A 13,171-nucleotide genomic window follows, 5' to 3' on the forward strand; every position below is an offset into this window, starting at 1 on the left:
ATCCCCTTTCCCCAGCGTCTGTAGGGGTAGTAGTAGCACATAAATCCCAGGCCCGGCAACAGCCACCAGATCCTTAGCACAATACAGTCTCTCCTCCCCCTTCCTTCTCCCTACAGAAAGCTGTCTCTCCTTCTCCCTACAGAAAGCTGTCTCTCCTTCTCCCTACAGAAAGCTGTCTCTCCTTCTCCCTACAGAAAGCTCTGTCTCTCCTTCTCCCTACAGAAAGCTCTGTCTCTCCTTCTCCCTACAGAAAGCTCGGTCTCTCCTTCCCCCTACAGAAAGCTCTGTCTCTCCTTCCCCCTACAGAAAGCTTTGTCTCTCCTTCCCCCTACAGAAAGCTCTGTCTCTCCTTCTCCCTACAGAAAGCTCTGTCTCTCCTTCTCCCTACAGAAAGCTCTGTCTCTCCTTCTCCCTACAGAAAGCTCTGTCTCTCCTTCTCCCTACAGAAAGCTCCGTCTCTCCTTCCCCCTACAGAAAGCTCTGTCTCTCCTTCCCCCTACAGAAAGCTCCGTCTCTCCTTCCCCCTACAGAAAGCTCCGTCTCTCCTTCTCCCTACAGAAAGCTCCGTCTCTCCTTCCCCCTACAGAAAGCTCCGTCTCTCCTTCTCCCTACAGAAAGCTCTGTCTCTCCTTCCCCCTACAGAAAGCTTGGTCTCTCCTTCTCCCTACAGAAAGCTCTGTCTCTCCTTCCCCCTACAGAAAGCTCTGTCTCTCCTTCCCCCTACAGAAAGCTCTGTCTCTCCTTCCCCCTACAGAAAGCTCTGTCTCTCCTCCCCCTACAGAAAGCTCTGTCTCTCCTTCCCCCTACAGAAAGCTCTGTCTCTCCTTCCCCCTACAGAAAGCTCTGTCTCTCCTTCCCCCTACAGAGAGCTCTGTCTCTCCTTCCCCTACAGAGAGCTCTGTCTCTCCTCCCCCTACAGAGAGCTCTGTCTCCCCTCGCTCTGTCTCTCCTCCCCTACAGAGAGCTCTGTCTCTCCTCCCCCTACAGAGAGCTCCGTCTCTCCTTCTCCCCTACAGAGAGCTCCGTCTCTCCTCCCCCCTACAGAGAGCTCCGTCTCTCCTCCCTACAGAGAGCTCCGTCTCTCCTTCTCCCTACAGAAAGCTCCCTACAGAAAGCTCTGTCCTCCTTCCCCCTACAGAAAGCTCTGTCTCTCCTTCCCCCTACAGAGAGCTCTGTCTCTCCTTCCCCCTACAGAGAGCTCTGTCTCTCCTCCCCCTACAGAGAGCTCTCTCCTCCCCTACAGAGAGCTCTGTCTCTCCTCGCTCTGTCTCTCCTCCCCTACAGAGAGCTCTGTCTCTCCTCCCCCTACAGAGAGCTCCGTCTCTCCTCCCCCCTACAGAGAGCTCCGTCTCTCCTTCCCCCTACAGAGAGCTCTGTCTCTCCTCGGTCTCTCCCCCTACAGAGAGCTCTGTCTCTCCTCCCCCTACAGAGAGCTCTGTCTCTCCTCCCCCTACAGAGAGCTCTGTCTCTCCTCCACCCCCCTCTCTTCTCCTTCTACAGAGAGCTCTGTCTCTCCCCTACCCCTTCCTTCTCCCCTACAGAGAGCTCTGTCTCTCCTCCCCTACAGAGAGCTCTGTCTCTCCTCCACCTTCCTTCTCCCTAAAGAGAGTGCTGTCTCTCTCTCCTCCCCTTCCTTCTCCCTACAGAGAGCTCTGTCTCTCCTCCCCTTACAGAGAGCTCTGTCTCTCCTCCACCTTCCTTCTCCCTAAAGAGAGTGCTGTCTCTCTCTCCTCCCCCTTCCTTCTCCCTACAGAGAGCTCTGTCTCTCCTCCCCTTACAGAGAGCTCTGTCTCTCCTCCACCTTCCTTCTCCCTAAAGAGAGCGCTGTCTCTCTCTCCTCCCCCTTCCTTCTCCCTACAGAGAGCTCTGTCTCTCCTCCCCCTACAGAGAGCCGTCTCTCCTCCACCTTCCTTCTCCCTAAAGAGAGCGCTGTCTCTCTCTCCTCCCCCTTCCTTCTCCCTACAGAGAGCTCTGTCTCTCCTCAACATTGTGACAAGCTGAAGAGTGGGTTCTATCCATCCTACTGACCAGCTGAAGAGTGGGTTCTATCCATCCTACTGACCAGCTGAAGAGTGGGATCTATCCATCCTACTGACCAGCTGAAGAGTGGGATCTATCCATCCTACTGACCAGCTGAAGAGTGGGATCTATCCATCCAAGGGTGTGTCAACATCAGTAGCATGTTTAGACATAACACTTCACATACAGTAGCCCTTCACGTAGCATCTTAGCTCCCTGTGTAGGTGTGACATCTAGAGATGTGAGTCGTAGAGACGTGACATCTAGAGATGTGAGTCGTAGAGACGTGACATCTAGAGATGTGAGTCGTAGAGACGTGACATCTAGAGATGTGAGTCGTAGAGACGTGACATCTAGAGATGTGAGTCGTAGAGACGTGACATCTAGAGATGTGAGTCGAGAGACGTGACATCTAGAGATGTGAGTCGTAGAGACGTGACATCTAGAGATGTGAGTCGTAGAGACGTGTCGTAGAGACGTGACATCTAGAGATGTGAGTCGAGACGTGACATCTAGAGATGTGAGTCGTAGAGACGTGACATCTAGAGATGTCGAGAGACGTGACATCTAGAGATGTGAGTAGAGACGTGACATCTAGAGATGTGAGTCGTAGAGACGTGACATCATCTAGAGATGTGAGTCGTAGAGACGTGACATCTAGAGATGTGAGTCGTAGAGACGTGACATCTAGAGATGTGAGTCGTAGAGACGTGACATCTAGAGATGTGAGTCGTAGAGACGTGACATCTAGAGATGTGAGTCGTAGAGACGTGACATCTAGAGATGTGAGTCGTAGAGACGTGACATCTAGAGATGTGAGTCTAGAGACGTGACATCTAGAGATGTGAGTCGTAGAGACGTGACATCTAGAGATGTGAGTCGTAGAGACGTGACATCTAGAGATGTGAGTCGTAGAGACGTGACATCTAGAGATGTGAGTCGTAGAGACGTGACATCTAGAGATGTGAGTCGTAGAGACGTGACATCTAGAGATGTGAGTCGTAGAGACGTGACATCTAGAGAGAGTCGTAGAGACGTGACATCTAGAGATGTGAGTCGTAGAGACGTGACATCTAGAGATGTGAGTCTAGAGACGTGACATCTAGAGATGTGAGTCGTAGAGACGTGACATCTAGAGATGTGAGTGTAGAGACGTGACATCTAGAGATGTGAGTCGTAGAGACGTGACATCTAGAGATGTGAGTCGTAGAGACGTGACATCTAGAGATGTGAGTCGTAGAGACGTGACATCTAGAGATGTGAGTCGTAGAGACGTGACATCTAGAGATGTGAGTGTAGAGACGTGACATCTAGAGATGTGAGTCGTAGAGACGTGACATCTAGAGATGAGTCGTAGAGACGTGACATCTAGAGATGTGAGTCGTAGAGACGTGACATCTAGAGATGTGAGTCGTAGAGACGTGACATCTAGAGATGTGAGTCGTAGAGACGTGACATCTAGAGATGTGAGTCGTAGAGACGTGACATCTAGAGATGTGAGTCGTAGAGATTTGACATCTAGAGATGTGAGTCGTAGAGATTTGACATCTAGAGATGTGAGTCGTAGAGATTTGACATCTAGAGATGTGAGTCGTAGAGATGTGATATGCCATGTTGTGGTGTCTCTTGTCGTGATGAGTGTTTGGTCCTCCATTTTTGTGATATGTGATATGCAGAGATGTGACATGTAATGATGTAATAGTGAGTAGAGTTATGACAGTATGAGAAAACAGTACCCCGGAATGAGAAAATAGTACCCCGGAATGAGAAAACAGTACCCCGGAATGAGAAAACAGTACCCCGGAATGAGAAAACAGTACCCCGGAATGAGAAAACAGTACCCCGGAATGAGAAAACAGTACCTCGGAATGAGAAAACAGTACCTCGGAATGAGAAAACAGTACCTCGGAATGAGAAAACAGTACCTCGGAATGAGAAAACAGTACCTCGGAATGAGAAAACAGTACCCCGGAATGAGAAAACAGTACCTCGGAATGAGAAAACAGTACCCCGGAATGAGAAAACAGTACCCCGGAATGAGAAAACAGTACCTCAGTAGCGATGGGAGAGCTGTCTGACACCGACCCAGAGTTCCTGAGTTTTCAGAGAGAAATGTGAACTGTAAACTCTTTGTTAGAATTCCAGAAATATCTATAATATATTGATGAAAGATACAATCAGAGAATGGGGAAACTCAGTGGCCAGTTTATTAGGTACACCACCCATTCACAAATGGTTCGCTCCTACAGGCAGTGAGTCACGTGGCCGTGGCTTGCTATATAAAGCCGTAGACAGGCATAGAAGCCTTCAGTTCCTGTTCAATTTGAATGTTAGGATGGGCAAAACGAGTGACCTAAGCGTCATTGAGCGTGGTATGATCGTCGGTGCCAGGAGCGCCGGTTCCAGTATCTCAGAAACGTCTGGCCCCCTGGGCTTTTCATGCACGACAGTGTCTAGGGTTTACCAAGAATGGTGCGTCAAACAAAAACCATCCAATCAGCGGCAGTCCTGTGGGTGAAAACAGCTCGTTGATGAGAGGTTGAAAGAGAACGGCAAGAATCGTTCAAGCTAACAGAAGGGCCACAAACAGACAAACAACGTCGCAGTATAACAGTGGTGCGCAGAACGGCATCTTGGAACACACAACTTGTCGGTCCTTGTCACGGATTGGCTATTTGCAGAAGACGACCACATCAGGCTCCACTCCTATCAGCAAAAAAACAAGAAGAAGCTACTCCAGTGGGCACAGAAACACCACCAATGGACAATTGAGGAGTGGAAAAACATTGCCCGGTCCGATGAATCCCAGTTCCTGTTGAGTCATGCTGATGGCAGTCAGGATTTGGCGTAAGCAGCACGAGTCCATGACCACATCCTGCCTGGTGTCAACGGTACAGGCTGGTGGTGTAATGGTGTGGGGAATGTTTCCATGGCACACGTTAGGTCCCTTGATACCAATCGAGCAACATTTCCATTCCCCAAAGAATTCAGACTGTTCTGGAGGCAAAAGGGGGTCCGACCCAGTACTAGTTGGGTGTACCTAATAAACTGGCCAATGAGAGTATATCTGGCTACTTATTCAAGATCATATCAAGAGGACATTGAAAAGGTCCTAACAGGTAGAATTAAGAGAAATACTAAGACATGACATAACCAGTGACGTAGTGGTAAGAAAACAGGTGGGTAAACGCTGATCGCAGTGAATAAAGCACCGCTCGCTGTACTGGCAAAGACGATTTCCACAAAAGCTGGGTAAACATTTTTTTCTTCTAAAGTATATAAATCACGTTTACTCTTTCCGCTACACCACTGGACATATCATTATCGTAACATGACATATCATTATCATGTCATGACATATCATTATCGTATCGTGACATATCATTATCGTATCATGGCATATCGTTATCGTAACATGATATATCATTATCGTAACATGACATATCATTATCGTAACATGACATATCATTATCATGACGTGACATATCATTATCGTAACATGACATATCATTATCATAACGTGACATATCATATCATGACATATCATTATCGTATCATGGCATATCGTTATCGTAACATGATATATCATTATCGTAACATGACATATCATTATCGTAACGTGACATATCATTATCGTAGCATGACATATTAATATCGTAGCATGACATATCATTGACATATCATTATCGTATCATGACATATCATTATCGTATCATGGCTTATCATTATTGTAACATGACATATCATTATCATAACATGACATATCATTATCGTAACATGACATATCATTATCGTAACATGACATAACATACCACAGCAACCCCTCCATATTCCTGGGTCGCTGGACCTCAGCGCGGGAGTCTTCCTGGTGTCCTCCCTCCCTCCTGCTCACATTCCATCCCTCAGCACGCTCCTTACTGTCCTCCAAGGTGGAGCAACCCTTCAGTGAGCCTGCGTGATGGGAGGGGCTGGTTGACTCCCCCTCTCCATCCCTGTTAAAAAACAGATGGATTTGTATAGTGCTTTTCCACCTAGCAAAGCACTTTACATTGTATAATAATACATTTTTATACCACTTTACTGGCAGGTGCTCAAAGCCCTTTACATTTAAGCAGTAAGACCCAAGAGGGTGTGGTATATGGCCAATATACCACGGCTAAGGGCCGATCTTAGCACGACGCAACACGGAGTGCCATGGTATATTGGCCATATAACATAAACCCCTGAGGTGCCTTATTGCTATTATAAACTGGTTATCAATGTAATTAGAGCAGATAAAAATAAATTTTTAGTCATACCCGTGGTATACGGTCTGATATACCATGGCTGTCAGCCATTCAGCATTCAGTTTACATTGTGTAATAATATAATTTTATATACCACTTTTTCAGCAGGTGATCAAAGCTCTTTACATTGTATTGGTGGTGGGGATGAGAGCTCACTCATCCTCTACCAATAAGTAGCCGACACCCACAAGACTCCCTAAATTTTATCAGCATATCGATTGCGCAACCAGGGGTGGAAAGACCCTGGATCATTGTTACTCTAACTTCCGCGACGCATATAAGGCCCTGCCCCGCCCCCCTTTCGGAAAAGCTGACCACGACTCCATTTTGTTGATCCCTGCCTACAGACAGAAACTAAAACAAGAAGCTCCCACACTGAGGTCTGTCCAACGCTGGTCCGACCAAGCTGACTCCACACTCCAAGACTGCTTCCATCACGTGGACTGGGAGATGTTTCGTATTGCGTCAGACAACAACATTGACGAATACGCTGATACGGTGTGCGAGTTCATTAGAACGTGCGTTGAAGATGTCGTTCCCATAGCAACGATTAAAACATTCCCTAACCAGAAACCGTGGATTGATGGCAGCATTCGTGTGGAACTGAAGGCGCGAACCACTGCTTTTAATCAGGGCAAGGTGTCTGGTGACATGACTGAATACAAACAGTGCAGCTATTCCCTCTGCAAGGCAATCAAACAAGCTAAGCGTCAGTATAGAGACAAAGTAGAATCTCAATTCAACGGCTCAGACACAAGAGGTATGTGGCAGGGTCTACAGTCAATCACGGACTACAGGAAGAAACCCAGCCCAGTCACGGACCAGGATGTCTTGCTCCCAGGCAGACTAAATAACTTTTTGCCCGCTTTGAGGACAATACAGTGCCACTGACACGGCCTGCAACGGAAACATGCGGTCTCTCCTTCACTGCAGCCGAAGTGAGTAAGACATTTAAACGTGTTAACCCTCGCAAGGCTGCAGGCCCAGACGGCATCCCCAGCCGCGCCCTCAGAGCATGCGCAGACCAGCTGGCCGGTGTGTTTACGGACATATTCAATCAATCCCTATACCAGTCTGCTGTTCCCACATGCTTCAAGAGGGCCACCATTGTTCCTGTTCCCAAGAAAGCTAAGGTAACTGAGCTAAACGACTACCGCCCGTAGCACTCACATCCGTCATCATGAAGTGCTTTGAGAGACTAGTCAAGGCCATATCACCTCCACCCTACCTGACACCCTTGACCCACTCCAATTTGCTTACCGCCCAAATAGGTCCACAGACGATGCAATCTCAACCACACTGCACACTGCCCTAACCCATCTGGACAAGAGGAATACCTATGTGAGAATGCTGTTCATCGACTACAGCTCGGCATTCAACACCATAGTACCCTCCAAGCTCGTCATCAAGCTCGAGACCCTGGGTCTCGACCCCGCCCTGTGCAACTGGGTACTGGACTTCCTGACGGGCCGCCCCCAGGTGGTGAGGGTAGGCAACAACATCTCCTCCCCGCTGATCCTCAACACTGGGGCCCCACAAGGGTGCGTTCTGAGCCCTCTCCTGTACTCCCTGTTCACCCACGACTGCGTGGCCATGCACGCCTCCAACTCAATCATCAAGTTTGCGGACGACACAACAGTGGTAGGCTTGATTACCAACAACGACGAGACGGCCTACAGGGAGGAGGTGAGGGCCCTCGGAGTGTGGTGTCAGGAAAATAACCTCACACTCAACGTCAACAAAACTAAGGAGATGATTGTGGACTTCAGGAAACAGCAGAGGGAACACCCCCATCCACATCGATGGAACAGTAGTGGAGAGGGTAGCAAGTTTTAAGTTCCTCGGCATACACATCACAGACAAACTGAATTGGTCCACTCACACAGACAGCATCGTGAGGAAGGCGCAGCAGCGCCTCTTCAACCTCAGGAGGCTGAAGAAATTCGGCTTGTCACCAAAAGCACTCACAAACTTCTACAGATGCACAATCGAGAGCATCCTGGCGGGCTGTATCACCGCCTGGTATGGCAACTGCACCGCCCTCAACCGTAAGGCTCTCCAGAGGGTAGTGAGGTCTGCACAACGCATCACCGGGGGCAAACTACCTGCCCTCCAGGACACCTACACCACCCGATGCTACAGGAAGGCCATAAAGATCATCAAGGACATCAACCACCCGAGCCACTGCCTGTTCACCCCGCTGTCATCCAGAAGGCGAGGTCAGTACAGGTGCATCAAAGCAGGGACCGAGAGACTGAAAAACAGCTTCTATCTCAAGGCCATCAGACTGTTAAACAGCCACCACTAACATTGAGTGGCTACTGCCAACACACTGTCAATGACACTGACTCTACTCCAGCCACTTTAATCATGGGAATTGATGGGAAATGATGTAAATATATCACTAGCCACTTTAAACAATGCTACCTTATATAATGTTACTTACCCTACATTGTTCATCTCATATGCATACGTTGATACTGTACTCTATATCATCGACTGCATCCTTATGTAATACATGTATCACTAGCCACTTTAACTATGCCACTTGGTTTACATACTTATCTCATATGTATATACTGTACTCGATATCATCTACTGTATCTTGCCTATGCTGCTCTGTACCATCACTCATTCATATATCCTTATGTACATATTCTTTATCCCCTTACACTGTGTATAAGACAGTAGTTTTTTTGTGGAATTGTTAGTTAGATTACTTGCTCGTTATTACTGCATTGTCGGAACTAGAAGCACAAGCATTTCGCTACACTCGCATTAACATCTGCTAACCATGTGTATGTGACAAATAAAATTTGATTTGATTTGATTTGAATGATGCCATGGCAGCCATTTTGTGCCTTAAAGCTCTAGAAATGATGAGTGGCTGTCTGCGCTCTTAAAATATCCTTCATGCAAAACAGGTGCATTGGTATTAAAGTAAGAATGCTAGTGCCTGAAAGCTCACCACACATCAGCTACCACAGTGGAGAGGTAAGTGGTGAAGAATGGGGTGAGCGGGAGAGAGGTGAGGAATGAGAGTGTAACATACAGTACCTGCCAGCCTTGGCGTCTAGCGGGAAGGAGAGAGGTCTGTTGAGGGGAGGTGGAGAGCCTCTTCCCTCTCTCTTCTCCATCTCTGTGTTCCTCTGGGAGGCCTTCTGTCCATTGACTTCTGGGCCTGTCTCGGGGCTTCTGTTGGGACTGTGTTCCTCACTGTGCTGCCTCCTCCTCAGCTCCGTCCTCTCCAGGTTTCTCTGGTGCTGGGTTTGGTACTGATGCGTGGACTGCGTTTTGGGAGGGAGCTGGGGAGGCGTGGCGGGCTTCTCTCCCTCAGCCTTAGTGCTAGAAGTAGGGCTAGACATTTGTCCTGGTCAGTTAAAAAACTCAGGGCCCTGAAGTTTAAAGTTCTACAACTTTTATTGTCCATTAGTAAGTTAGACAAATACATAGTCTTAGTACCTGTTTGGACCTTGTTTGTTCCTGATCAGTGCCTGCATTTTCTTGACGCTGTTCCTCATTCTCAAGTAGTCTGTCCTCTCCTGAGAACCTCTCCATGCCGCCTGGATCACTGTGGCTGCAAGGCACCTGTTGTCAGCTCGGAACGCCAGCCAACATCGCTAGAGGAGAAGATGAGATCAACTTTATTGTCTCTGTAGGGAAATTCAGCTAGGACACAATAGCTGCACCATTGTACAAAAAACATGAATCTTACCCTATCACACAGGGACACAACCCAGGGAGAATTTATCATAATTTATCATAGCGCTCTCTGGAAATACCCAAATACAATACTATTTTACTAGACCTGGGATAGGCCATGTACACATTGTTGTGGTTTAAAGCAATAGCTACCTGTATGGTCATGGTTTCCATAGCTACCTGTATGATCATGGTTTCCATAGCTACCTGTATGATCATGGTTTCCATAGCTACCTGTATGATCATGATTTCCATAGCTACCTGTATGATCATGGTTTCCATAGCTACCTGTATGGTCATGGTTTCCATAGCTACCTGTATGATCATGGTTTCCATAGCTACCTGTATGGTCATGGTTTCCATAGCTACCCGTATGATCATGGTTTCCATAGCTACCTGTATGGTCATGGTTTCCATAGCTACCTGTATGATAATGATTTCCATAGCTATCTGTATGACCATGGTTTCCATAGCTACCTGTATGACCATGGTTTCTACCATAGCTACCTGTATGACCATGGTTTCTACCATAGCTACCTGTATGACCATGGTTTCCATAGCTACCTGTATGACCATGGTTTCCATAGCCAGCTGTATGATCATGGTTTCCATAGCCAGCTGTATGATCATGGTTTCCATAGCTACCTGTATGACCATGGTTTCTACCATAGCTTCCTGTATGATCATGGTTTCTACCATAGCTTCCTGTATGATCATGGTTTCTACCATAGCTACCTGTATGATCATGGTTTCTACCATAGCTACCTGTATGATCATGGTTTCTACCATAGCTACCTGTATGACAATGGTTTCCATAGCTACCAGTATGATCATGGTTTCCATAGCTACATGAATGATCATGTCTCTACCATATAGGTACTAACCTGTATTCTGATGGCAGCATCTTTCTTGCAGAGGAAGTGTCTCCTGATCAGACAGGCCCTGAACCAGCGCTGGAGGATGACGATGTGACGCATCACTTCCTTGTTCAGGGTGTCCTGCAGATGCTGCCTCTCCCTCTCCTTTAGGAACACCTGGGGGAGGGATGAAGACATTTACACTGGACTCCTTTCCCTTTTACTGTTGGATTTGAAAAAAAAAAACGTTTTATTCAGTTCTCCTTGGCTACTTGAATGTTGTTATGTTGTCGTGATGATGATGTCGTCGTGATGTCGTCATTTGGGATATGTAAAGTACTTTCCGTTCTTGAAAAAGTGCTATACAAATAAAATGCATTTATTTAGTATTAGTGTTATGATGTTTTTATATGGGGCCAAGAAGTGTTACCTTAGTTTTCCCAATCTGGTATGTGCTCTGTCCCAGGCCCATCTTCTGTAGCAGGTTCGCTATGTCCTTCGGTGCCGAGGTGGCTTCTTTTGGCAGCAACACCTTAAACTTCTCTTGGAACTCCTACATCAACACACCATCAATCACTGCATCTAATATGGCCATCTCTAATCAAAATGACTCAATAAACAATAAGCATTACCTTTTAGACAATCAGGGTTTGCTTTTTTATCCACACTCTTATATCCAGCTTTCAAAACCTCAAAAAGTTTTGTTTTAGAGAACGGCAGCAGCATGAGAGATCTGATGGCTTAGTATCTGTGCTCATTTAGTGGTTCGGTACCATTCATATGTATTAGGTCAGATTTAGACATTTGCTCATTCATTTGTACAGAGCTGAAGGTGTATCCTACCTTAAAGGTGAACTTGGCATTGTAGCCAGACTTCCTGATGCGTACCGTCTCCAACATGCCTGTGTACCTCATCTGCTGTAAAACTAGAGCGTCGTCAAACAGCATCTCCTTCTATAAGAAACACACACACACAGTTACATCAGTAAATGCATTAAAGTGATACAAATTCTGTCATCAAAACTGACCGAAGGTCTCTCTGGATATCAGCGTCTGCCAAATGACCAATGTGTAAAACACTATCGTCCTACGTACAGAGCACACATGTGATCCTACCTTCTCGGCATTGGAACGAATACAGTGGATGAAGAAAGGCTCTGCTCTCCCCACAGTCTCCAGCAGCTGATTGAGAGACGCCTGCAGAACAACATCGCATCACGCCAGACAGCAGAGTTAACGGAGGCGCCACTCGCTGTCTGCTGCTCCCATTAGTGATCTTTAATGGATTTGAAGTGATACACACACACACACACACACACACACACACACACACACACACACACACACACACACACACACACACACACACACACACACACACACACACACACACACACACACACACACACACAATTCTATTCTGATCAGGCTGGTAGGGGTGTGTGTGTGTGTGTGTGTGTGTGTGAGTGTGTGTGTGTGTATCATTTCAAATCCATTAAAGATCACAAATGAGTGAGTGAGTGAGTGAGTGAGTGAGTGAGTGAGTGAGTGAGTGAGTGAGTGAGTGAGTGAGTGAGTGAGCCTGTGTGTCTGTGTTGGGGAAGCAGACCTGGAACTGAGCGCTGATGCTGGACGGTTGGTTCCTCGGGTGTGGGTGGAGCAGAGAGCGGGGGGTGAGGTCGTGGCGCGTCAGACCCACTATGTGCTTCAGAGACCGGGAGTTCATCAGATTCTGTGGAACAACACATGTCAATCAACCAACCAACCCCCCAAAAAATAAAGCTTGATTTGAATCAAATTAATCAAATCAAATCACACCTGCACTGCAATGACATAGTGTTGTAATATGGTTACAGACAAGGCCATGAGGTTTTTCTGTCTACGTGAACCATACCAGGAAAGACTCCTGGCCCCAGATAAAAGTGCAGTAATATAAACCCATCGATCCCTTTTTGATAAAGTCCACTACTAATACATTACCTTGGGAATGAGCTGTTTGCGCTTGCTGCCTTTGGTCTTTCTATGTGGAGAGAAGACAGAGAGATGGAGGTAAACTGTGTTTCCCAGCCAAAGATGGAGGACAAGGACCAGTGAATATAGTGGTTTCAGAAAGTATTCACAGCCCTGGACTTTCTACACCTTTTGTTGTGACAGCCTGAATTAAAATACAGTTACATTTAGATTTTTTGTCGTCACTGGCCACGCACACATATATTTTTTGTAAAGAGGCCGACATTGAATACCCCTTTGAGCATGGTGAAGTTATTAATTACACCTTGGATGGTGTATCAATACACCCAGTCACTA

The 13,171-nt window shown here is 47.0% G+C and overlaps 1 protein-coding gene across 3 annotated transcripts in view; it reads right to left on the reverse strand.

The window, feature by feature from the left end:
- LOC112246991 (unconventional myosin-IXb-like) overlaps window positions 1-13,171 on the reverse strand; it is a 75,031-nt gene that overhangs the window by 14,649 nt on the left and 47,211 nt on the right. For all 3 annotated transcript variants that reach the window (XM_042329093.1, XM_042329092.1, XM_042329094.1), the window contains 10 exons: window positions 12,845-12,884; window positions 12,474-12,596; window positions 11,981-12,061; window positions 11,708-11,818; window positions 11,295-11,417; window positions 10,892-11,041; window positions 9,768-9,925; window positions 9,363-9,662; window positions 5,832-6,011; window positions 4,071-4,113 (listed from right to left, as the gene is read on the reverse strand). In XM_042329093.1, coding sequence (XP_042185027.1) covers window positions 4,071-4,113; window positions 5,832-6,011; window positions 9,363-9,662; window positions 9,768-9,925; window positions 10,892-11,041; window positions 11,295-11,417; window positions 11,708-11,818; window positions 11,981-12,061; window positions 12,474-12,596; window positions 12,845-12,884 — 1,309 coding nt within the window. The remainder of the gene's footprint in view (window positions 1-4,070; window positions 4,114-5,831; window positions 6,012-9,362; window positions 9,663-9,767; window positions 9,926-10,891; window positions 11,042-11,294; window positions 11,418-11,707; window positions 11,819-11,980; window positions 12,062-12,473; window positions 12,597-12,844; window positions 12,885-13,171) is intronic.

Source organism: Oncorhynchus tshawytscha, linkage group LG10 (assembly GCF_018296145.1).
Source record: "Oncorhynchus tshawytscha isolate Ot180627B linkage group LG10, Otsh_v2.0, whole genome shotgun sequence".
NCBI lineage: Eukaryota > Metazoa > Chordata > Actinopteri > Salmoniformes > Salmonidae > Oncorhynchus > Oncorhynchus tshawytscha.